General features: G+C 43.9%; 1 protein-coding gene across 2 annotated transcripts in view; it reads left to right on the top strand.

Annotated features, from left to right (window-relative positions):
- The window catches only part of LOC119655363 (sodium-dependent serotonin transporter), an 89,182-nt gene that overhangs the window by 47,999 nt on the left and 13,738 nt on the right, over positions 1–27,445 (top strand). For both annotated transcript variants that reach the window (XM_038061222.1, XM_038061221.1), the window contains exons 2-4: positions 4,416–4,808; positions 5,221–5,500; positions 22,171–22,378. In XM_038061222.1, coding sequence (XP_037917150.1) covers positions 4,614–4,808; positions 5,221–5,500; positions 22,171–22,378 — 683 coding nt within the window. In that variant the 5' untranslated portion in view covers positions 4,416–4,613. The remainder of the gene's footprint in view (positions 1–4,415; positions 4,809–5,220; positions 5,501–22,170; positions 22,379–27,445) is intronic.

Genomic DNA, 27,445 nt, shown 5'->3' with positions numbered 1-27,445 from the left:
TGAACTAGTTTTCCACCGAGGCATTTACATTTTTATTAAAAAAATTTAGCACCCACCTGCAGGTCAGGTAATTTTCCCCGTGTGTTAAGTTTTTCGGGGTCCGGAATAGAAATTTCAATGGAAGAAAGGAATAATGGATGCTGGCAGAATTCTCACTCCCAGGGCTTATAATTTTCGCCACGGGCCCCGTTTTTCCACATAATTTCCAACCCGGGCCCGGATTTACTCTCTACGGCGCTGCTCGCACAAATTACATATATGCTAATTTAATTTTGAAAACTGGTAGAGAAGGGATTTTATTTGTACCAAGAAGGAGGTGTCGATCAAATTTTTTTTATGAATAGAGGTGGAAACAGGCGCTGCTCCAATAAGTTGTAGCAGGGTGTGGCATTTTCACCTGCTATAGCCACCGCAAATCTCCGCCCATATCCCGCTGGACTATCGTAAAGTATTACTTTGTGGGGATTGCTCTGATTTACACCACACGGTTAAGTAACCTCAGCATTTCCTTTCTGAGATTATAAGGTCTGATAACAACAATGAGGGCATCGTTAACCTTCCCTCTTTTAATCGGGAATCCCGGGCAATGGAATAGAATATGCTCCGGGTCTTCGGCTGTCTTTTCTCGCGTCCTTGAAGCTCAACTTGACATTGATCATTACTCCCAGTATCTAGTGATCCATTTTGAAACGACCATGTGGTTACCAAGTTGGCAATAAGGACCGTATCCGTCTTTTCGTTCGCCAGATCGATCGAGTTTAATCCTTTGTAACCATGCTTCGATGGTGTAAATGGTTTCACTTCCATCAACTTCGAAACTGCTATCACCGGCATCTATAAAACCAATCAACGTTGCTTTCTTTGGCACGTGAAGCCCAAACACTCCGCGGTATATTATGTTCCGCAGAAGGTGACCGGATACGGAGTTTTGGGGAACACCTGTTACAACATCTTCTTCGTACCAAAAAAGTCTCTCCAACAGATAACTCTCGATTATCCGAGCAACATAAGCAACCAGGGACACTCAGTTTAGCCAAGATGCTCTTAATCCAACCCCAGTTGGGGGAGTTAACGGCATTCCTGATACCACCGTGCGACATGACCGTCGCTATTGCATCTCCGAAGCCCGTAGACCCGCTCGGACAGATCATCCGCTAGCTCGATGAATGGAAGTAGCCGGTTGCATTAGCCCTCACAAACATCTTCCCCATAGTATCTAAAAGGTAGATAGACACGATATGAAGAGGGTGCGGCTGGAGTTTTTGGGAGTTTCGTTAGCAGAATGAACCTTTCCTTCTTCCACTGGGCGGGAAACACTAACTTTACCATGCACGATTCGAATCTGCTTATGAACTATGTGGGTCTGATTTTAGCAGCCAACTTCAGGGCTTCGTCCGGAATCCAATTTAATTGCTGAGACATATTATCCCCAATTCGTCCATAGATCTCTTGTACAGGGTGCGGCAGCATGACTTCCTTTTTTCAAAACTCAATAAAAACTATTGTATGCATTGGAAAATATTTATTTATTTTTTATAATGTAGATACATGTCTAAAGTTTTTATTTACATTGTTTTGAAGATCAAATCTGTTAGGTGACGTCCCCCATTCTCCATACATTGCGTAAACCGATTTCTGGCGTTTGTCATGACTCTTGGCGGGGGGGGGGGGGGTTTCAAAAAACCCCATAGAAAAAAATCACAAGGGGACAGATCGGGAGAGCATGCCGGCCATTCCAAATCGCTTCGAATTGAGATAAGGCGCTCTGGAAAGTGTTCCCTCAAAACAGCCACCGATGCTCTTGAAGTGTGTGCTGTTGCACCGTCTTGTTGGAACCAAGTGCCCCCAAATCCATTCCATTCCAATCCATCCCATTTTCTAGCCGTGGGAAAAAAAAATTCTGTAGCATGTTTACATACCGGTCCGAATTCACTGTCACTGTAACCTCATTTTCCTCAAAAAACCAGGGACCAATAATTCCAGCTGAGGAAATTGCACACCACACTGTGACTTTGGGTGAATGCAAAGGCTTTTGATACAATTCTCGAGGGTTGGTGTCAGCCCAGTAGCGCATGTTTTGTTTGTTAACCGACCCACACAAATGAAAATGGGCTTCATCGCTAAAAAAACAATAGCACCCTCGGGAACGACATCAAGAAGAAGCTCACACGCGTTCATCCGAGAATTGAAGTCACGTTCTGAAAGTGCCTGCACTATCGCCATCTTAGAGGGATGAAAATGAAGATCATCACGAAGAATTCTTCTCACAGAACGATTGGATAGTCCAAGGTCAGATGCGTGTTTGCGCGCAGAACGCCGTGGCGATCGCAACAGTGACGCTCTCACTGCTTCAATGTTCTCAGGTGATCTAACCGGCCGAGGGACTCCAGCTCTTCCTTTTGTCGCACTTGCAGTTTGTCTGAATGTAGTGACCCATGTAACAATTGATTTGCTGTCTGGGACGGGAGCCAACGGGGCTAAATTAAAGCGATTCCGAAATGCACGCTGTGTTGCAATAACCGAACATCCGCTTGAAAAGTTAACCTCAACGGCAAAGGCACGCTCCTCACTATTCCAACGCATGATGGCGACTGAACCGTGTCGGGACAAAACTTTACAGTATCCCCTCTTGAACGAGACCACTAGCGCTCCGCTATGACATCAACTAACTGAGTGGTGCGCATTTTAAAAAAGGAAGTTATGCTGCCGCAACCTGTAGTTCCCTATAGGTCACCCCGGGGATCAAGAAAACGCTCCGACTTGGGAAAAGAATTGCGATTATTTTGAACAAGTTTCGCGGGTACGTCACTTGGGGGATTTTTACCCATGAACCTTGTTCATTATAACCTTGTATGCATCGCTCCACGAGTTCGTATTTGTCTCAAGGCACAGCTGCCTAAAGCAAATTCGCTTACTTTCCCGTATGGCTTATGGCTACTTCGAAGATTGCGGTATTCTTTTTTCATATGTCGAAAATCTGGCTTACCTCTTGCCATTTGGAAAAGTCTCCTGACTTAAAGACACGATGATTTCAACAAGGATGTTTCCTGGTTTCACCATAGTTTCCTACTATGGTGGAAACGCTGTCACGGCATTGCAGAACCGCATGTCTCATATTCCCATTGACATAGGTGATTCATCTTTTTCAGTGCCGTTCGCTTCGTGCCGTGCCTGCTTCCATGTACAGCCGCCAGGAAGGTGTTCTCCCAGAAAACTTTAGTGGACCAATCAGCTATTCTGATTTTCCATTTCTGTTGCGCATACAACTGTCACCTCCTTCGTTTCTAATGTCGAGGGATTAGTGTTCACTCACCCGCCAAACCAGCCTTCTCGTCAACGAGGCAATGAGATAAGTCAGATCGACGACTGAGCCTGCTTCTTTTCTTTCCCTCCGGATCCAACGTTGGCTAGTACGATGTTCAACTCTGCAAAGGTTCAAGTAGGATTCGTCACTCGACTGTCCCAATCGAAGACCCACGCGTTGAAATCGCTGGCAATAATTTTAGGCCTGTGGTCTCTAGCGTCACACCCCAAACTGTCTAACATCTAATTTTGCACTAATCATGTACTAGGAAGGGCATAACAGCTATGCATCACCGTGAATCTCAAACACAGTCTCTGATCGGATCACCTTCACCTCCACGCTTCCTGCACCCTTTCCACCTATCGTGTCCTTTAATACATGCTGCTACAAAGTGACTGAAATCAAGTCATTTGAAGTATCTCTTGAGAGATACTTGCTCCCTAAGTCGGCACATGACCCAAACTATTCTTACCTTGCCCGGGGTAATCAGTTTAACCCCTGATTCCCCCGGCAAACTAATAATAGTGGTGATATTTTTGTTACGTAATTATCTTGCGGCAAAAGGTAAATACAAGCCTTTCTGCCAGGATTTCCCGTCCAATGGGAAAATTTTAAATGCCCTGGATCTATTTTCTTTTATTGACATAGTCGCTTTGTGTCATTCTCTTCTTTAAAAGCCTTTACAGCTGTATGAATGTAAGTGTTAAACTTATAGCTCTATAGCTCCACCATTGTTCAAGTAGTCAGTAAGTGAGGAAGTGAATCCACATCAATATACAACAACAAAAAAAAATTCCTTTGAAACACTATCAAAGGTACTGCTTCTTACCCAGTTCCTAATATATTGTTTCTTATTTCCAAAGGATAAATAATATGTTTTGCAATGACGAAAGCCCACATTTGGTACCACGTATTTTACAGATTTCGATTGCTCTTAAAAATATAAACCCACGTTGGGCGCCACATTTTATATCATTTCATTTCACCATATCTTTATCTTTAGATGTAAATCGCGTTGTAAATTGCCTAATCTTCTGATGCATAATAGACCACAGCATGGATATCACTGTTACTATCATCATTCACCACATTTTCTTTCTTTCATTTTCAGGTTAACTGGAAACAATAACCCCTTGAAACCATCGAGCTATGCCCCAAAACAAAGGGCAGGACCGTCTATGTAGGCCGTTGTTGTTGTCGTCGTCGGTATTAACCCCATTTTAGTGTTCACAAGGTCGTCGTTCACTTTGTGGGCACTAGTGCGGGTGGGCCAGGGACAACACGAAACAATTGACGTCTTGAAGGAAAAATGACGAATGATGAAGAGAATAGAAAACTGACGGAAAACTCAGACGTTGGTAATAACACCTGGCATTCGAACGCTAACAATTGCAAAAACGATGATGGCCGTGACGATAACGGCGACGAGGGTGATACTGACACGCCTCCACCTAAAGAGAATGATCCGCTTCACCCGAAAAAGTTGGTTAACTCCAACAACGAGGTAAATGCTTGATGTGAATGAACAAACTTTGTTAACTTTTCCTTTGTACTTGACGCATTCGCAGGGATGAGTATTTTTGGGATAGGACTCATGGCTCTGATACTTGGGGCTGAAAATCAATCCAGGAGTTATGCTTTTGCGAACACTTGTTCCCTACAGAATTGGGTTTAGAGTAGACCACTTTGTCAGAAGGAAACATTTAAAAGCTCTTAAGCATCAGTTTCTTTCAAAGTTGAGTCGCTGCCCCAAAGTATCCTTTGCACCTCAAGAGTCACCCCTGTCATAAAAAATGCATCGATTCCACTGTTTAGTACATAGTATCTTTGGTTTACAAATTTTTTTAATTAAAAATTGTTTTCTTTCCCCCTAAAACCTTTGCCGGTTTATTTTCTGGTTTCTGACGAAATGAAAGCGGGTCCTTATTGTGTCGCTTACGCCGGAAAGACGCCGCGAGACATGGGGCCAGAAAGCGGAATTCCTTCTGGCCGTGGTAGGATTCGCTGTTGACTTGGGCAACGTTTGGAGGTTTCCTTATATTTGTTATCAAAATGGTGGCGGAGCATTCCTCATACCGTACTGTGTGATGTTGCTGTTGGGCGGATTACCACTTTTTTACATGGAGCTAGCACTCGGTCAGTTCCATCGATGCGGCTGTTTGAGTATTTGGAAGCGAATATGCCCAGCACTGAAAGGTAAGTAAATCAGGACCCTTTGATTTTTGAATGAGTGTGGCGATTGCGTGGGTTCTGTTTATATGTAACCAATTTTAGATTGAAGTGATGAATGAACATTTTGCAGGAACCAAATATAGACATGTTTCCAAAGGTAAATTGTTTGCATCTATAGACATCCTTCTTTCCAGGATTGATTTAATTGACAAATATTTACCATCTATTTCTGTTGATATTACTCTGATTATTAAAATTGCAAAAATTCGTACATTTTTCCCCACATATTCGATGTTCACAAATGTTTACTCAAACGTAGGAGTGAGTGGTTTTCAAAAATCAAACAAGACCTAATCTCTTTGAGTAAATCGATTCCATCAAAAGATTGATGTAGTGGCGTATATTTAGATAAATGTGATTGGGTTAAACAAATATTGTTTGAAACACGACCCGCATTGGGTGTTTCTGTCATCTTCATCGTGATTTCGTTATCAATTTTGAAAGCAGGATGGAAGTTACATTTTAAGTACTCTCTATTTTGTTATAAATTTATGCTTGAAAGACTCTGAGAGGGAAGTTGGGGTAGATAAGGGCTGATTTGCAGTCAAAATCAACTCCTTATTTAGATAAATTCTGTGTTCTGCTGGCATGCACAAAGACTATGGGATGAAGTTCTCAATATTTTTTCTTGAAATTTGATGATTGCCTTTGTTGGATACTGACGGGATGGAAAATGTATTAATGATGAACTTGTTTAGAAAGTTATAAAAATGTTTCTTCTTTGTAGTTACATATGAAGGGTCTAATTAGTAGGACTTTTCCTGTCATGGGAATTGGTTATAAGATATTGATAAGATGTGATGTAGGGACCAAAACTGTTTTCAAAACACAAAAAAAGCCAAAAGAATTAGACTTATCTTAATAAACAGATTTGTGTTACGAGAAGATTTCCTATTCTTTTAAACAACTGCTAGGTGCGAGCTCCAAAGGCATCAAAAGTTTATGTGGACCAATATAAAAAAAAAATTCACGGACGTTATGCGACGACCCGATCTTCAAGTTGGTGGAAAATTTAGCCTTTGCACGTCGCAGGAATTCGGACAACAGAGCATCCTGCAGATAACCAACTCGAGCATGGGTTCCTTGCAGAATTCCTAGGCACTTGTAGAAGTCAGTCTCGGTCATAGCTTGGATGTGGAGGTCACCAATGCTATGTCCGGCAAGCGGCTCGTGATGACCTTTGCGGATGGCTTGGATTCAACACTTGTCTAATCCAAACTCCACCCGAATATCACGGCTGAACATTTCTACTATTCGCAACAGACTTCCAAAATTGTTGTCCGTCTTCTTTTTCTTCAGCCTTTGTCCCGTTCACAAGCGGGGTCGTCAGTACCAGTACACAACTTGATGTCATCTAGGTACATCAAGTGTGTCAGTTCGCACTTAGCGCGTAGGCAACCATGCCTTCTTGCATAATTTAGAGGGTTCAGTGCCATGCAATACCAAAGGCGATTCAACGAATCCCCCTGGGAGATGCTAACCACCCCCCCCCCCCCCCCCCGTATACGGACGGGCTCTGAGGTATTAGCACTCTCAGATGTACGCACTGATAAGGTGGTATGCCACCCTTCCATGACTGTCGCCAAAAATTTTATTAGTTTCGGATCAATGTGATGCAGATGTGCGATATCGATCAGCCAGGTATGCTGAACGCCTTGGCATAATCTATATAGCAACTAAAGAGGTTTCTTTGGCTTCTAGTTGCGTGTCCTACAACTACCGAGTCAATAATGAGTGACTCTTTGCAACCTCTTGATCCAACTCGGCAGCCCTTCTGCTCTTCGGACAGAATGTTGTTGGTCTCGAGGTGCGCATTGACCCTTCGACTAATAATGGATGTTATCCATTTGTGAAGGGTTGGTAAGCAAGTAATCAGTCTTGTGTCTGCGGGGTCCTACACCATGTCCTTCTTAGGAATAAGGGAAGTAATCACCGTAGTGAGGAAGGGTGGGAATTCGTCCGGCCGACTAATAATCTGATTTATGCTGTGTGCCAACCGGCCATGTATACTGGTGAACTTTTTCTACCAGAGGCTCTGCACCCGATCCAGACCTGGGTCCCTCCAGTTTTTCGAGCTGTTTATGGCATGGCGGGTGCCTTCGGCGGTAATCCACTCAGCATGTTGGGCGGGTAACCCCCAAAGTCCACCCCAGTATTCTTTCGCTTCCGTTACCGAAAACTGCACTGTCTGTTCACTCTGTTGGGATTCGTTGAGAGATCTGAAACAGTTCCGCTGGTTCCTCGCGTATGTTGCATTCTGGATACGTCTGGCGTGAATTTCGCCATACCGTCGTAACCGACTGCATACGACAGAAAGTTTTTGCTTTAGTGTGTCCAGAATTTTAACTAGGGTGTCTCACTGCCAGAGCTGATTTGAGTTAGCCTAGCAATGGCAGGCCTTAGTGAGTTCCGCCGACGTTCCATACGAATTTTTCATGGTGGATTTCTTGGGTCACTCAAACCAGTAACGCGAAAGCGAATCTTCTGACCGTGCAATCTGATAGCCGTAATTGCACCACAATACACAAGTGATTGTAGTTGCAGAAGCACACAGTGGAGATGTAATCTCATCATTGATTTGATATATAATTCGCGCAGCTGCTAAAGATACATACAGCCTGGGAATACCTGGTCTATGCTAAGGATCCATTTCCGAGAATTCTATACACCTCAGCCGGACGGTGAAGAAGAGTGCTTCGGCGAGTGCTAAAACTGTTGCCTGCAGTACGGCGGGGTGTTGTTGATACCGCCGCCTCTACCTCCATCGACCCTCGGATGTCAGTTTCCGCGGCGACCTCAAATCGAACAGGCTCCATGATGATGGTCGGGATTGTGTCGCTGCGAGTAATAAAGTGGTACTGGTCTGCGACTCACTACACAGTCACGTGCACGAATCGTGGGAGATGCTCGATGAATCTCCGGTACAACAAGGGGCGGTAAGATGCTGTACCCGCCCCCGCCGTTATTTCGTAGTAGTGCGCTAGTCCAATTTTTGAAGTCTGTTTTATAGTATCACTATTGGGTGATGCATTTAGGGAGGATCAAGCCTTCTTCAGAATTAGTTCTGCGCCTTCACCGTGCTTTTGGACTAATTTAGGTAATAATTATAACAATCGTTGGCCCAACAATCCATATTGGATCAGGGCCTTGAAATGTGTTAGCGCACTTCACTTCAGAACCGTAACGGAACACTACAGTACACTGCAGGAGGCAATGTGGTCAGCATTGCGCTCGCCCGAGATTATTACTCTGATTTGACTCAGGCACTCATTCACAGCTGAGTCGACTGGTATCCGACGTCAAATCACGATGCAAATCTCACTGCCACCAGTGGGAATTGAATTCCGAGCAAGATTCATGTGTGTATTGACAGAAATGGCCGGACTCCTTATATACCACCGACTTTCTGTGAAGAACATAAGCTGCCTATGCTCGTTTTTTACATCTAATATCTTGTAACTTGAGTACAGTCTAATTGAAAACGGAGACTGTTTGAGACTTCCGGAGATGTCCCCGTTCCTCTTCCACTGTTCTGCGGCCAGTGCACTTGGGCAATCCATTCGTCAATCGTTTTGAGAGAGTGGATTCCACTACAGGGTGTAACAAGCAATAGAATTGTCGCCCCTGCTTAACGCTCGGCTTATCCACTGCCAATTCGGCCTTCCGATCACATCGTCCACCGGTAATTATCATGTGCGTCGACAAAGTTCTTTGTTTGAAATAATATCAGGCCAGTGCACTCCGATGATATTGTCGCAGGCAAGTGTTCACGAAGGTGTAGATGTTTTTAATAGTGGGAGCGGTCACTTTCCATGTGTTACTCCCATACAGTAACATAGAACGAATAGCTGCAAACGGAGAAAGATGAAAGCAAGTCTCCCGCGTCTAAAAACGGAACAAATTGTATCAACTGGTCATCTAGGTTGAGGGTTGGATAAGGCTGACAACCATACAAGAAAAACTACTCGTTATGAAGCCACAAAAGATGGACTGGATTGACAACAAAACGACGAACCCGGCAACAAAAACGGAATAACGATTTACGCATTTTCTCATGAAACGTGCGCTCCCTGTGCAGAGATGGAGCTGCCAAGCAGTTAGCCGATACCCTGTGCAAACATAGGACTGATGCGTTGGACAGGAACCGGTTTTCTAGAGAAGAGCCACTTCATCATATATTATAGCGGCCATCTAGTAAACCATGTACTCGGAGTAGGTTTCCTAGTCAGCCAAAAAATAAAGCCTGCTGGTATTGGCTTTGAAAACATAAGCAAAAGGCTAAGCATTCAGCTTTTGCGAGGCAAATTTAGAAATATAAGCCTCATTAACGTTCATGCTCTACAGAGGAGACTGCAGAGTCGGAGAAGGATACCTTCTCCTAGGCAGTTGAGCGGACCCTGTCGCAAGTATGGTATGAAAGTCATACTTGGGGATTTTAATAGCCAAATAGGGACGGAGTCCGTATTCAGGCGATACGTTGGTTCTTAAAGCCTACATAAGGATATCAATGATAACGGACTGTGGATTATTTAATTAGCAGTGTCACATTGGAATGGTTGTTGGAAGTACCTGGTTTGCTGGGAAAGCGGTCCACGAACAATTGTGGGCCTCTCCAGATGGGACCATTTTCAACCAAATTGCCCACTTGTTGATCGAACTCCATCACCTTTCAATCTTGATGAATGTCAGAACATATAGGGGGCCAATATAGACTTGAATCACTATCTCGTTGGCATAGTGCTCTGGGCTCGAATTACAACACCACCTAGAATCCCCTCTGACAATCAGGTGAGAGCTAACACTAAAGCAATGCACAGTCGTCCGCGACACCAATAAGGGGGAAATAGATGTCGCAATAACGACAGTCAACAGAGATCCTGGAGATGAAGCTTCTATGAATGATCTTCATCACCAGTTGAAGAACGTTATCATAAATGTGGCCACAAACATACTTGGCCTCAGTCGCAAAATAGTCGAAACCGTTGGTGCGACGATGAATGGAAGCTAGCAACGGAATGGAAGAATGCCACGTACCGAGTAATGTTGCATTCTCAAAGAACGCGGGCAAGCGCGGAGATTTATCACGAACTCCGGGGAGCGGAGAAGCGACTTGATAGACGGAAAAAGGAAGCCTGGGAGAACCACCACGTCTGTGAATTCGAAAAGTAAAGGTAGCAAGCCCACCACGTGCCGCAGCTTTACCAACAAATCAGCAGGATGAAGCATTACATACCTCGATGTTCATCCTGCCGAGACAAAAAAGGCAAGGAAATTTGATTTCCGACAGAATGGGCATATTGGAGTGATGGGTTGAGTATTTTGATGAACTGCTAAACAACGAGAATAGAGTTGGAGGTTCCGCCAACTGAATATGCGAAAGTGAATCTATGGCTGACGATTGGCAGCGGACATTATCTGTCCCATACATAAAAAGGGAGATTATTATAGGTATATCAACTTACTGAGTACCGTCTATAAAATATATATATAAAATAACTAGGTCGGATAGCTCCATACGCCCAGACCATTATTGGCCCATACTAAAGAGGCTTCACTCCAGGCAAATCAGCAACAAATCAGATTTTCTGTGTCTGGCAAGCGATAGAAAAACTGTTGGGGTATGAACGGGACGATATCGACATAATGGGAAGAATGACCTGAGATGTACAAACTGCCTTCATCCAGATCGAGCGGGTGGAGTGAGATCTTGGGCTGCACATCAATGAAGGCAAGACGAAATATATGATGGCAACGTGAGCATCAAAAACCAACCAACCAACAACATCAAATCGCACTGGTCAAATGAGAATAATAAAGATAGGAGACTACAACTTTGAGATCGTTGATATGTTCTCCTATCTAGGGTCGAAAATCACAACCCATAAAAGCTATGACGATGAAATCTGCGCACGGTTCGGTATTTCAGATTACGAAAACTGTTCCGCTCGAAACGTCCCACAGTAGGGTTAAAATTCTTACTGTACAAGACTATGATCTTGCTAGTCCTTATGTATTCCCCGGAGACCTGGGTTCTTAGCAAGAAGAATTGCGAACTTTTGGCCAGGTTCGGGAGAATGAGTCCTCCGAAAATTTTTTGGCCTTCTACATGAGAATGGGCGATTTCGTAACCTACATAAAGACGAAATTTATGGGTGATATCACGACCGGCAGGTTGTGGATAAAATCCGGCTCAATAGGTTACGGTGCGGGTCACTTAATCCATATGGATGAGGATGATATAGCCCGGAAAGTCTATAAGGCAATATTTATGGTAGAAAAGCAAACCCTGCCTGAGATTAAGCGATGTCTTAAACGAGGACGCCAGACTGTCTTTAGGGATATCGAATTGATGGACCTTGGCGCCAAACCGGGGTGTCTGGAGTTCCTTACTAAGCCTAGATTGGTTGTTGTGCCGTTGATGGTGATGATGATTGAATACAACACTTGACTGTAATTGGTTTAAAGGTAAAGCTAGCTCAAAATGAGAATTAAATGAATATTGATCGCTTAGCTTCTCCAGCTAAGTGTAGGTCAACTGAAATGTCCTGTCTATCCGCGCTTGCATGCTGTTCTGCGCTCACGATACGAGAGAATTTGGTATTGTCCTTTCGACATTTCAGCCCCTCTTGCGTAACAAAAAAAGGTCGCGTTTCTAAGTGGTAGATGTGATAAGTATAGAGTCGTTTGAAAGCAGAAAAAATTAACGAATTGAATGAACTAACAGCCCTCAAAAAGAGGAAATCTGTCAATACAACCTTCCCCCGAAGTTTCAAGCATTTCCCTCAAGCCGCGGATGATTACAAATCTATGCTTCCTCTTTCAAATTTTCTCTTACTTGGACCGTTAATGTTCTTCACAAGGCCATTGAACAATTTGCGACCACATGCAAAATCTTTCAAGATGTGGTATACACTTCTGAAATCATTGCGTTCTGGAGTATTTTCCACGTCCCTGACTTCTTTTCTAAGCTATTGAAAAATTTAGTGCTTTAAACTGGAAATTATTCCGTAAAAACTAATAAATTACACATCGTTTACCATCCTTTCGCGACTTTCTCTCCGAACCCATTAATTTCATGGATTAATTTCCAAGTGTGAGCCTCAAACTGTGCAGAAGTTGATGATGGTTGAAAAAAAACAAGAATGTCTCACCATATATCCTACGTCTTTGCTGTTTATAAGAAAAATAGATTCAACTCCAAGAAGTAAAGTCAAATACTTTTCGTTGAAAGAACGCTCCTGATGCAACTCATCAAGACAAAGTTCTTACCTATTGCATTGAAATGCGGATACAGGATTCTAACACCATCAATTTCGAATCACTCCTGCTCTTTGGCAAGGTGAATGATAAACGTGTTCTATTGGCATCATTTGAAAAATATCCTTATCATCAGGGGATAAATACACCGAAAGCGATAGATAAAGTTTCTGAAATCACGTTTATCTCCGGAGTCTCCAGGGTTTCAGTGAGCAATGACTCGGTTAGAGTACCTTAATTCTGGCAAACGAACGGATGAGAGTTAGTGCAAGGCTTTCAACTTATATCTCCAGTCGACTGGGAACGATGTTGTTTGATTTTTAAATGATTGCTAAGCACTCCTTGCGGCATTGGTTTTGCACTACAGATTCAGCCTTGGGAACGTGTCTTTGAGATTATAGTCGGTGCCATTGGTTATGTATCCTTTGAAGTGGCTTGAAATACATACATATATGCGTTGATGGATTTAATTGTTCTTTGAGTATCTAAAATGTATGGTAGACTCGCTAAATATTTCCTAGGATATATTTTACATAGGAGAAATGAAGCCCTATTTCAGTAAACCTTTGCATTGATTTTGTCTTCCTGCTCTTGCAGGTGGGAGTCATGGTCTCCGGACCTTCTAATCTTTTTGTTTTAAAAGACATGAAAATTATTAGGAAATGTCCTAATAACACAAACAATTGTAAGGATGTCATTATTTTCGTGGATATTGCGTAGATGTATTTCGACTTCATCTTACAAAATCGTTCAGACAGACTCCGGATTGGCCTTTCAAGGCAGCCCTTTCAAAATAATTTCCTTTGGTGAATACGGCCTTCAGTTTAGAATTTTGTTTAAGGGTTGGCTGCTAGGTTAATCTTGTTTTAGCTGAGACATTCACTTGTTCTCAAAGGTTTGCGTTTATATTGGGCTTGTTATTGTTAGTTTTTTGAAGTTCATTGCAGCAGAGTATTGGATTTTCACCTACAAAACTCACTCCCATTTTCTCCTTCTTCCTTACCCTCAGAACCGCCGCAAAGCATTACTACAAGGGGAGGACTGTGCTTTAAGCGACTAAGCCTTCCGCTCTTTGCGTTCTCCTTACGCGCTCTTCTTTTTCAAGTTCCGCCTGAATCCTTTGAATTATACGCACCAGTTTGCTTCTGAATTCAGTATTCTCCTAATGATTTTCTGGGGGCTTATGCTTATAGACAGTCTTCCAGGCTTCTCCTTTATACTTGATACTTAATCTCGCAGTGTCTCCCTTGAATCCATTTCTCAATACGGGGAATGATCATTATCTAGCGACTTCTGCAATGCTGCCCTTCGGTGTACTGTTTTTTCAGGTAGATTCATTCCCCGTTTCTCGAACAGACGCCTGCTAGAATGTCCATCGGGACTATTATCGCAATAACCCAGGTTGTCTCGCCTGAAATTGTCCTGAAAGTATTACACATCCTTAGCCTTCCTAAGCCTTTAGTCATTTTTACCCTCCTCTGATTACTCTCACACCCTAGTGCTTCCTACTATACTTGTGCCGCGTACAATAGTGTAGAGTGAAATATTCCGCAAGGTCAGGCTGAACCATCTCCAACCACACTTTTATGGAGATGACGGTTTTATTAGTGCATACGTCAACATTTTCAGGATATTTTGCAATGACAAACATGACTAGTTCAAATCAATTATCGTGACCCCCCTTGGCATGGGAAGGATAAGGACTGCAGCTTATATCACGCCCCATAAGAGACCACCGCAAAGCATTCGTTCGAGGACATCCCTTCATGAGTCAGCTTCAAAACCATGATCGTTGAAAGAGCTTGACAAGTACTAAACTGCTGCTTCAATAGGCCATCCCTATATTCTATGCTCGGGAGAACTCGATTGTAGAAAATCTAGTCTACCATTTTTTCCACCGTGTCTGCAAGGCAAATTGTACGGTATGACTTTGGATGTTCTGGCTACTTATTGGGTTTCAGCAGCAAAACTAATTCTTGCCTGTTCCACTGAGCAAAGAAAACTCCTTCTACCATGCATGCCTCAAATACTTAAATGATCTTAACAGCGAGTTCTATTTGGAACAGCAACCAAACCGAGAGCTCCATTATCACCCATTCTCTGATAAATCTCTCCCTTACTCTGATGTTGTGGTGTTCTTCCCTCAACTGCTTTATAACGACCCTGCATGCTGGTCCTCAAAGGTAGTGTTTTGCCTCCGCACAAAGTTCCTTACAGCATTCTCGCTTGCCGGTGCGTATAGTCTATTTAAGCCACCTCGAAGGTTGGCGTATACTTCCTGTTTCTCGTCGTTGTTTGGTCTTCTTCTAGATCGTTGGCAGATCCTTGTTGCTGGAGAGCATGCAGCCCGCAACTTACCGATTTCTTCATTCCATTAATAATTTGACCGTCTCATCATTTGTGTTAGCTTTTCCGAATGCGCGCCATTGGGATTATGGCGTCGCAAGAGCAACTCCGTGTACGGATAGCTGAGTGATAAGAGCACAAGGCTGTCGTGCGGAAGGTCGCGGTTCAAATCTCACTGGTTTGAGTGGGATTTGTATAGTAATTTGACGTCGGATACTAGTTGACTCAACTGTGAATGAGTACCCGAATAAAATTAGGGTAATAATCTCGGGTGAGCACCATGCTGACCACATTGCCTCCTACAGTGCAAGATAGTGCTGTAGTGTACCGTTACGGTCTTGAATGAAGTGCTATAACACACCTCATGGCTCTGATCCAATATGGATTGTTGCGCCAACGATTATTAACACCAACTCTATGAATGCATTCCCTACAAATTTTCCCACGGAGAGAGGAAAATTGGTGGTGAGTATAGTTCTTACTGACAAACCAGGCCATTCTCCTCCTCAAAGTGATACTCATATACGTCAAGTCTATTCTTGAGTACGATCCTGTTACTCAAAAAGTGGTATATTTTCGATGTTTGTAAGTACCAAATCTAACTCCACGAAAGCCTCGAGCAAAATACGGCCCTTGATGTTCGTAGTTCTACGAGTAAACCCCATGGGTTGAAATTACCCACTAGGATTTTAGGGTTTTGACTTCGTGTATCCGAAACTACCATATTTAGTATTTCCTCATGTTGTGTTATCGTTCCGTTTGGTGAAGCGTTCGATCCTTCTCTACTCTTCTTTTCAAGTTCACCGCCCTTTGCATTTTGAAGTGGCGTCACTTGAATTGCCTAAGTAATGTGTGCCTTCTTCGAGGTGTTTTTATCATCTTGGGCACTGTTGTACAGAAGACGAATGGTGCTGACTGTATTTTTAATGGTCTGGTGCACATTGTGTTTGTCGTTGGGACCACTCAATTATTTTCTCTCCCAAAAGAGCGAACGATGATTCGTCCGTATTGGGACAGTGTTCCTCTGTTGGGTTCTCCCCTTGTCCCCCCGTATTTATTGGCTTTATGGGAGTTTCTCTGATTTTCGTAATGGTTCAACCACTAGTTCCTGCGAGATCTCCCGACCAGGTGTAGTCATATAAGCTGACTTGTGCTCCTGTTTGTGAAGCATCTTTCTGGGACTTTGGAATAGGCGCTCACGGGAGTGATGTACTCCTCTTAAACGCCTGTTTCTCCAGACTACTTGCATGCCCATGCACGCACACGTCCGAAGGCGTACAAGAAGGTCCAAAACCTATCGTTGGCTCCTGCCATAGGGTCGTGTGAGATTTTTACTCACTAAAATCACCTCCTTCTATTTCCCCCCTCCCGCGGGACTGCTCTTTTGGTGTTAGGTCCCGGGGTAGCATTAGTTACGAACTACGACTTGTATCGGTACTTATCATCTTCCTCTGAAGTTCCTTTTCCTTAGCATATTGTGTATCGCCTTCATAATTTCTTCTACCCCCCTTCAAGCTGTTTAAAGGCTAGTATGTTGTCCATGATAGTGTCTACAATTCTCACATCCGCTCTGTGTGCGGCGAATCTCGGACAGTTGAAAACAATGTGTTCTGCATTTTCCTAAATCATGTCACATATTATGCAATTTGGGGAGTTGTCACCCCCAAAGTGGTAAAGATATGCGCGATTTCTTCCGTGTCCGCTCAGGAATTGGATTAGGTCATAGCTGTCATAGGTGCTTCGTCAGATATTCTACGGTAGGCGCACGATGTCCGCAGTGCACTTAATCAGTATGGGGGTGCAATCTTTTTCTGAAGATAAGGAACCGACGGAGTTGCCGACGTTTATTTCCTACGTTTGGTGATTAGAACTACGTCCACTTTATGACAGTTACATCTATTCAAATTCGGTAGAAAGGTTGGAACTGTGAACTCCAATGCATTTGGTGAATTATATTGCTACCCGTTCAACTTATGGAGGGTCCCCATACCCCTAAAGGAGGGGTGCAAAATTTGTTTTACCGAATGTAGCCATGTGAATTATAAAATGAAAGCTCTGGAGGATACTGCGGCAGTGTCGGCTGCAACACCATCGCCGCAGTATCTTCCAGCGCGGTTCCACCTGTTCCAAGAGTTTCGACAAACCTTCCGGTGTCCACTTTCGCAACGTTCCATGCACAGAAAGAGTGCCGGGGTGGCGCACACCGAGAGTTTGTGTGGACGTAAAATAGACACCAAAAACGCCGGCCTTGGATAAGAACGCTGAGAAGGCTGCCGTCCCGAACCCAGATGTCGGCGGCACCTGATATGTCAGGGTGCCATGAAACTGGGTCCTTGTTTTGGTACGGTTCACAGATGAGTACTAAATCAGCTTTGGTCTCCGCAGCGAACTGCGCTAGCAACTCGTGAGCGGTTGCACTTCGGTGCATATTCATTTCCTTTTCATTGCAGGTGTTAGGTTTATGGCCTGACTGACCGCATTTGCGGCATGATGCTCTTCTTTCAGGTTTCCAACAGGTTGCAGACATGTGGTTGGGGCAGCCCGGATTCGAATCTTACACACTACCCAACCAATTCTTATTTTCCCGCTGCTTAGAAGCGGTTCAGACCTCACTGGTGGCAGTGGAATTTGTATCGTCATTTGACGTCGGGTACCAGTCGATTCAGCTGTGAATGAGTGCCCGAGTCAAACCAGGGTAATAATCTCCGGCGAGCGCAATGCTGACCACATTGTCTCCTATAGGGTACTGTAATCCTAAAGTGTATCGTTACGATCTTGAATGAAGTGCTCTAACACACTTCAAGGCCGTAATTCAATTGGATTTTTGCGCCAACGATTATTATTATATCCCATTCACTAGGAGGCGTAAGCTTGATCACCTGACAGCCATAATATTACATGATATGGAGGTGAAACGAGAAACAGAGGTCAAATATTTGGGAATTACGCTAAACCAAAAATTACTCTGGAAGACACATGTCGAAAACACTTGTCGGAAAGCCACGAGGGCTCTGATGACTTGCAGATCCATAGCAGGAAAACAATGGGGTTGCAGCCCGAAGATACTACTTTGGATATATACTGCAATAGTAAGGCTAATGATTACCTATGGAGCGGTAATCTGGGCAGAAAGAACCGAACTCAGCACGCAAGCATAAGCTCCAAAGGCTGGCTTGTGTGTGTATCAGTGGGACAATGAGGACATGCCCAACGGCATCCCTTCTGGGATTATACCCTCTCCATCTGCGCATACAGATTCAGGCAAGGAGGGCAATATTCAGGATGGCCGGTAGTATAAGTGAGGCGGGAAGCTGCCTAAATCGAAGGAAGATCGATATTCTTTGTAGGCGGACTTACTGATACCAAGGGATAACATGACAACGAGGTTTCCCTTCGATAAGAAGTTTGAAACACGTTGGAGTAACAAGGCAAACTGGGAGAGCGTGGCTGCGACATACGGCTTAAACCAGCAATTGATTGCTTGGTACACTGACGGATCCCTCACAGCAGAGGGAGCGGGTGCCGATGTCATTGGTCCAAGGAAAATGTGCTTTGAGCCAATGGGCAGGTACACTAGCATATTTCAGGCGGAAATACACGCTATGGACAAATGTGCCTCCTTTAATCTGCAAAGGAACAATATGGGACAGAACATAGCTATTCTCACCGATAGCCAAGCAGCGATCAAGGCACTGAGGTCCAACCAGGTGAACCCTAAACTGGTATGGGAATGCCTTGAGAGACTGAATACACTCGGCTCGTCCAACAAGGTCTGGATACTTTGGGTTCCAGGCCATGCTGGGTTGGAAGGCAACGAGGCAGCGGACGAACTAGCCAAGAAGGGAGCAGGGACGCCTTTACACAGGCCAGAACCCTTCTGTGGAATCGGAAACGGTTTCATGGCTATGAATCTAAGAAATGAAAAGAAACGGTTGAGGGAACTATATTGGGCGGGCCTACCAGGGATGGAGCAGTCCAGGGTGCTTATTGGGGGATATGCGCACAAAGGATTGCTTAAACCCCACCAAAAAGAACCTTCGAATCATGGTGGGAATTCTCACTGGTCATTGCCGGCTGAACTGCCACCTAGGGAAGCTAGGGATATCTACGGACACTGCCTGCAGGTTTTGTGAGGAGGAGGACGAAACCTCTATACACGTCCTGGGACAATGTCCGGCACTTGCGCAAAGTAGGTCGAGGCATCTAGGAGAACACTTAATACCAGATGCAAAGCTGAAAGATCTGGAAGTGGGGAACATACTGAAGTTCGTAACGGTAATAGGCCTGCTTGAGATACTATGATCAATAGGTACACTATAACCAGTAAAGGGGCATAATAATTCCTCAAGCGCGCGGTGCGACTTTCCCTTAACAGAATAATAATAATTATTATTATATCCCGAGTTATCACAATCTCGGCAATTATTATTATTATTATTATTAGAAGCTTCCTCGCGTATTGCTCGGCAACTTTTACCGCAGCGAGTTTTTGGCCTCGGGAGTTCGCAGAGGTGATACCAATTGGGGGGTTGGTTACCTTCGGATATTCGCGTTTGGTGGCCTCTTCTACCTCGTTCTTTTCTGTGAGACAGTCACCTTGATTTGATTTCGAGAGAATATGTGAGTTCCAGGCTGAAAACCAAAGCTTTTACTCTCAGAAGCCCCTTGACTGCTTCACAGAACGTAACTTTATTTATTGTCCTCGGGTATAGTTCGGCAAGGACTCCACCACCCTTCGTTTTACGAGTGGAAGACACTTCTGCTCCGTTATCTTCGGATTTGATCTTGTAACGGATTTCACTGAGGACTTCTGCAAAAGTCTTGCCTTCCGTCGGCTTAATGAGCGGAGCTGGCGGTCTAGTCCTCCTTCGTCTCCCCACCTTTTCTTTTGGCACTCCGTCCTTCGTGTCCGCCTTAGTTTTAGGCAGAGGTTTTTCTGATGGCGCGACGTGTTGTTATCTCTTGTTCCTCTTCGCCTTGTTCTTTTGAGCTTTAGAGAGCACCTGAGTGAAATCTCTTTCAGATGTCCCTTCCCTTCCCCAGTTCGCGGTTGTCTCCGCTTCCCGCGGATTTTCTCTTACTCTCCATGTTCGCCTATAATATGAATCCTGAAAATGAATCATTAGTTTGTACTGATGAAATCATTGATGCAAGAACGAAATACTTAACAAACTCCCACCGGGGTACGTAGAATGGCGTACATGCGCAATAAGTAGCTTCCACCATACAAATTCAAGCCACAGGACGAGTGTTCTTGGCTTCTACAATGGTGTGTCTGACATACTCCGTGCTGGACACGCAATACCTGCAGCTGCATAGTACAAATGCACTCATAGTAAATTTATGGAAGAATTCTTTTGTGTCTGAAACGATAGGTGCTGAACATGCTAGTTACTGGGTTGTATGAATACTGTCGTCAGTGCTGCGTTGGGCACGCTCTGTGCTGGATACGCTTGCTGCTCGAATGAATAGAGCTCAAGACGTGTATGACTTTATTATCACATAAAGTGAGCTCATATGACTGAGGGTCGCATGGGAAGATTTTATTTTTCCATAATGGAGGTGCTTGCGCTCATTTAGCTAGGCCTGCAGTTTATGTTATCAGTTCCATCAACGTTTACTTCGTTTCTTTTCATAATTATTTAGGGTTGTTTGAAAATGTCCATACAAAAAGATACAGATTTTTTTTAGGGTAAGTTTTCCCTAGTGTTTATCGATTGCACTTAATTTCTTGAAGGCTAGCTTAAGCGATTTTCAGTCACTTTCTAATGAGAATATTTGGCTTTTTAACATTCAGATACTTAGGGTTTGAGGATATTTCCATATTCAAATATTGTTCATTTATGTTTAATTCTATTTTCTAATTTTCACGGAAATAACTTAACATGTTTCGCCCTTCTCATTAACTTTTTGGTTTTGTAGAAATCTTATGTATCATCAATTCCATGCAAAAGCAATGAGGCACTGGAAATCAGCAAATATGCGAGTAAGTCTCAAAATGTTTCCGTAAAAGCGACTTTGTAATCTCAGAACTCCGCCCTATGCATACAACCTACATACATAACTATGGGCACATAAATTTTTCAATCCCCATAAACGTCTTTTTAAAAAGGAATTCCTTGAGGCTATCTATTGAAGCACTTGAACAAAACCACTCGGAAGCCATCTGGTCTGGAATTCCATTCCTACGTAAAGTTATATGTAAGGGTTAAAATCAACAAGGGAAAAGAAAGTGGAAAAACTTTTCTTTTGCTTCCGCACACTCTGCCCATCCGTCAGTTGGCAAACTATGGGGGAACATTAAAAGGTGTTTAATTGACTCTGGAGAATGATATCTACCTAAATGGATCGAAGATTGGTATTTAATGTTGTCTTGGACTGATAGGGGAGAAATTAATCAATGACATTAAATTGAACGGGATTGGAAATGGTTCCCTTACAGATATGAGTAGTAGATGCAATTTTCCTTTAACTTTAAAGCAAAAATGAAGGAAATTTAACAAAACACCTAATTGATTTGTATTGCAAGAGTCACCCAAATGGGTGGGTGAACTTTCTTCGAATAACTGAAACAGGAAATTAAATTGATCTCATTGATTCCATCTCCTGCGAAATTAATATTCTCCATATTCCCTGCATCGAAGCATCGGAGCTTGTTTACGACTACTTTCCGTCGTAAGCAAATCAAAACTGTGCCCAACTTGAATCGTTTGCTAATGGCATGGAGGAAATCAAATTTAACCGACAGGATCTCGTCTATCGAGGCAGGATGAGGACGTTGGAAACTGACTTAAACCGACAAGATGTTGGTAAATCAATTTAACACTTCGTTCAGGACAAGATTTGTTGAATGGCTAATAATTTGATTGGGGATGAATGGGGTATTTGAAAAGTTTTCTCATGTATTTTCTTAATGAATGTACTGATACTGAGGGGTGAATGAAGACTGGCAGGACGTTAGGTGAAGTGATTGTAACCTGTTGATGTGAGAGGGCACCGGGAAGTGGTTTACTAAACGAGTTTCGTTGCAGGCGTCGGCTATGCTATCTGCTTGATTGACATCTACATGGGGATGTACTATAACACGATTATCGGTTGGGCAGTTTACTATTTATTTGCATCGTTTAGCTACACGTTGCCCTGGACTTCCTGTGAGAACCCGTGGAATACCAATAGTTGTAGGCCCGTCACCGATCACAACTTTACGAACAGCACTAGTCCTGCACGAGAATTTTTTGAGTAAGTATTGATTTTAATGGTAAGTATAAATGAACTAATTAAATTTCCTGGTGTTGTTTGTTCCTTGGCAAGATCATATATGTTATGATTTCATTATACCTGATGAAACCCATTTGATGCAAAATATTGAACGCGGAAACGGTTTTTTTTTTTAAATTTGGGGTGGGGCAAATATTAGACGGGAGTCTACCAATTTTCACTTCTGCTAGTCTATTATTGACCTGTGTTTCGCGGTTGAAGCATGTCTCGCATAGTGCGTCAAAACTGGTCATACGAAAGCCCTGTTTGTTTTTAAGGTTTTGTGTAAAACAAAACCTTTTTTAAATCGGTTTAATGTCATTTTTTTGAGCAGATGGAAATCTTCGAAAGACACTTGTCTGGACACACCAGTGTGTGCGATTTTTACCCACTAAAACCACCCCCGACTCGATAGTTTGCCTGCCGCCCCGTGGAACCACAATGAGGTATTGCATCACGGGGCGGTGTTAGTTCACTCTAGCTTTGTCACCCTTTCTTCTATACGCGGCGTACGTGACCGCACTTTTCTCCTCTCCTCTGCGTTTCGAAGTTTGTTCTGGATGGATGCGATCATGGAGTTGACCGCATCCCACAATTCTCTTGATGTGCCACCATTTTCGGTAACAGATTTTCTGGTACCAGCACCTCTTCGAGAGTCTCCTCTAAATTCCTCCTTTCTTCCACAAATCTCGGACAGTGCAAGAATTCATGCTGTGAGTCCTCTGGGACTCCATGGCAATTTGGACAGTCAGGTCTCCAATTTAAACCTGTGTAGGTGTTGGCGATATCCTCCGTGCCCCGTGGGAAATTCGGTGAGACTATAATTAAGCTCACCGTGTCGTCTCTCCAACCACTCTTTGATGGCATCCTCGAGTTTTCCCAAAGCTCTTGTCATCTATTTGTGGATCTCTCCCTCTCAGCGTTCTTTGTCTGCGATAAGGGAGAGGATTGGCTTCACATTGTATATGTTCGCAATCTCATCTGCAAAGATGTTAATCGGAATCATTTCAGAGATGACGAATGTTGCATCATCTGAGTCAGCCCTGAAGAGAAAGCATTGCTTCAGGGCTGTCCTCCTGTAGACTGCAGTCAGTTTGCTAGTGTTACCTGACATCCGCATAGAGCATGATTGAGGTTACCACCCTGGCTATAAGCAACCTATACCGTGGCCCTCCCACATTCGGCATCATCTTTGCCAGAGTCATAGTTGCAGTGGATGATTTGTCGCAAAACACTGTACGTGTTGCCTATAGCTGAACTTTCTGTCTATCACTACCCCCAAGTATTTGATGGCCGGCTTGGAAGTGATGATGTGATTTCCGATTCTAATACAGGCGTAATTTCTCTTCCGAGCTTAGTGATGAGGACCGCTTCCGGTTTTTCCTCCGCAAGTGTCAGATCAGAGCTCTTTAGCCAAATTTTAGCAGCACTGATTACCTCTACTGAGTATAACTCAGCATCTTCAAGACGCTTTGCGACAACAGCCAGTGTTATGTAAAGGTGGAAAAGGTGGGAACTGTGAACGCTCATATATACAGTGTGTTACATTATTCTACGCCGAATTTATGGGGGGTCTATACATGCAAAAGAGGGATGCACATTTTTTTCGACCGAATATAGTCACGTGGAGTATTAAACGAAAGGTCTCGGTTAGCACTTTGCGAAGCCGGTTTTAGTTGTGACTTGTATTGGAAAGGATGGGGCAGTGCGGGGGGTCGAAAGTGATCATTTCTTTTACGGACCCATTTTCGGAAACTACTCTACCGAACAAATAAAGTTAATAATAGTATATTACTATAACTTTTAGTGCTTCCGGTTGCCCAACTTGTTATTTACATTTTGTGCTATCACGGGGCCTTCTTGAGAGCTGCATGTTCTCCAGAAAATATCTTGTAGACGTTGGTTTGCTGGTGACCCAATTCTTGAGTTTACAGCTGCTTTAGCTTGTGTCCGCTTATATCGATGAGGTCCTAATTAGAAAGTTTGTCAAGTGAGAAGATTAGAATTCATAGGGGTTCAGAAAACCGTGAACCATAGAGGACCTGTCGAGAAGGTATGTTGTCCCAGAAAGTGAGCATTGTAGTGAGGGTTATTAACAAAAGTTGTTACAGAAATCACAAGGACTGACAGATACAACCTTCTCTAAATCTGATATGCAGACACCGCTGATATCGCAAAAGGACTTGGTACTTTTGCGTCTTCAAGTATCGCACGAAATGATTGTTGGAAGTATCTGGTTTGCTTGGAAAGCGGTCCTATAAACATACGTGGGCTTCTTCAGACGGGACCACTTTCAACCAAATTAACCACGTGTTGATTGAACGCCTCCTCCTCTCAGCTTTGATGAATGTCAGAACATATAAGGGGGCCAATATAGGTTCGGATCACTATCTCGTTGGCATGGTGCCCCGGGCTCGAATTACAACAACACCTACAATCCCCTCTGACAATCAGGTGAGAGTGAATAATGAAGGCATTCAAAACACAGCCCTCCGCGAACACCTATAAGGGGGAAATGGATGCCGCAATAACTGCAGCTAACAAATGTCTTCGGGATGAAGCATCAACAAATGATCTTCACAACCACTTGAAGTGCATTATCATTGATACGGCCACAAATAAAACTCGCTAGAAAAGTCGGAACGGTTGGTTTGACAATGAATGTAAACTAGCAACAGAAAGGAATAATGCTGCCACCGAGTAATGCTGCATTCTCAAAGAATGCGGGCTCGGGCGGAGATTTATCACGAACTTCGTCGAGTGGAGCAGCGACTTCACAGACGGAAAAAGGAATCCTGGGAGAACCAACAGTTCTGTGAACTCGAAAAGTACAGGGAGCAACCGCACCAGGCGCGGAAGTTTTACCTACAAGTCAGCAGGATGAAGCCTTATTCACCTCGATGCTCATCCTGCCGAGACAAAGAGGGAAATCTGATTTCCTACAGAATGAGCATGTTGGAGGGATAGGCTGAGTATTTTGATGATCAACCCAAAAACCAGGACGTCGGCGAGTTGGAGGTTCCGCCAACTGAAGACGATGGAAAAATTCTGCCACTACCAAGTATAGAAGAAACAGTCATAAGTCGCCAGTAGCCGATGGAATCACAGCTGAACAGATTAAGTATGGAGGGGACCAATTACACCAAGCGGTTCATCAATTTATGTAGAAGGTGTGGGACAGAGAATCAATGCCTGACGGTTGGCAACGGGGTGTTACCGTAACTGTATGTCACTTTACTCTACAAATATTCGTGCTGGTTTCAGCTGGATGGGTAGCAAGAGCTAGCGCACAAATGTACAAGGATCAGGCGAAATGCTACTGGCAACTGGAATTAACGAAAGAAAAAAAGGGGAGTGGATTCAACGAGTTGTACTATGCGGCGGTCACGGCGATAAGTAGGAACCTGTATCGTCCCGGTCTTGTTCCAGGCCGCCAGATGTGTAGACGGTAAGTTCAAGGCATCCGTGGAGGCGTTCATAGTGCCAGGTGATGCAGTGGCTGTCCCTGCATCCGCTGTGCCTTTAACTGTCCAATACATAAAAAGGAAGATATAATCGATGCATCAATTATAGAGATGTTATGTTGCTGATTACTATTGATAAGATATTCTCATGGAATATGGACATCAGTTGCACCATCTTTTCATCGATTTCAAGGCCGCCTATGATAACATAGTGAGGGTAAATGTAAAAGGCCATGAGAGCATTCGGTATTTCAATGAAATTGGCAAGAGTGACTAGGCTGATCCCGATGTGTGAGGCCAGATAAAAGCAACAGGGTCACTGTCGAGACCATTCAACATCAACAACGCTCAAAGTCAAGGAGATACCCTATCGTGCACCCTCCTAGAGTCAGACCTTTTACTGAACAAGACCATGATCTTGCCAGTCCTCTTGTGTTCCTCGTAGACTTGGGTTCTTAGCAAAAAAGAAATTGGGAACTATTGGCCGCGTTCGAGAGAAGAATCCTGCGGATAATTTTTGGCCCCTTACATGAGGATGGACGATTCCGTAGCCTACATAACAGCGAAATCTATGAGTGATACTATGACCGTCTGGTTGCGGATAAAGTCCGGCTCAATAGGTTACGGTGGGTGGGTCGCTTAATCCGTATGGATGAGGATGATCCAGCCCGAAAAGTCTATAAGGGTAATATTTATGGTAGGAGGAGAAAGTGGGGTGTCCGCTCAGGACGACTGATGAAATGAGAATAAGAAATGCTCGCGCTAGAAGACGGCACTGCGGCAACAATGGTTCGCTTGCGTGCGTGACGTGAAGTTCACTGTACATATGTGCAGTTCGGCAGGGGTGCCATTCTCCCTCTGGAAGATGCCTGATCTGAAGGACAACTCAAGAACAGAATCATCTGGTTGCACATCTAACATCCGGCTCTTGCAGGTCGAAATGGACCACACGCTATGGCCTAACGTTGTCCTTCTGCTACTGTGAAGGGGTGTCGGCAGCGATATAAACCTATTCGTCCCGAACCCAGATAGCAACGGTGCCCAATAAGTCGAGATGCCATGAGTTCGGGTCCCTGTTTCGGTATTGCTCGCTAATTAGCACTAGATCAACATTTACTTCCGCAGCGAACTGTGCTAGCAAGTGGGAAGCGATTGCAGTCCGGTGCATATTAATTTGTAAAATGCGCATTATGCCATTCAGCACCCTAGTCCTTTCCAATTTCGCTCTGAAGATTGGGCACCGTCAGAAGCCCGCAATATTACTCACCAGGCGCGCCACGATCCCTGCAGAGAACTCAACTTTCGCTTTCACTGCAGATCTTCGCATGATGACCTATTTGGCCGGATCTCCAGCATGCCCTTGCAAGTTGCTGACGGTTTTCATCCTATAGCGAATTTCACTAAGGCACTTCCGCAAATATCTTGCATTCCGTCGGCTTAATGAAAAGAGTCGACAATCTAGTCCTTCTTCGTTTTCTGGTCTTTTCTGCTTCTGGCTTTTGGTTAGCAGCCCCCTTGTAGTGTATCTGGCGATGTAGTCAGTTGTTTCATTTTTTCCTTCATCACCTTCTTTTTTTGGGCCCTA

The sequence above is a fragment of the Hermetia illucens genome, chromosome 4 (genome assembly GCF_905115235.1).
Source record: "Hermetia illucens chromosome 4, iHerIll2.2.curated.20191125, whole genome shotgun sequence".
NCBI lineage: Eukaryota > Metazoa > Arthropoda > Insecta > Diptera > Stratiomyidae > Hermetia > Hermetia illucens.
The sequence above is the reverse complement of the archived record's forward strand: the minus strand, read 5'-3'. Positions and strand labels throughout refer to the sequence as shown.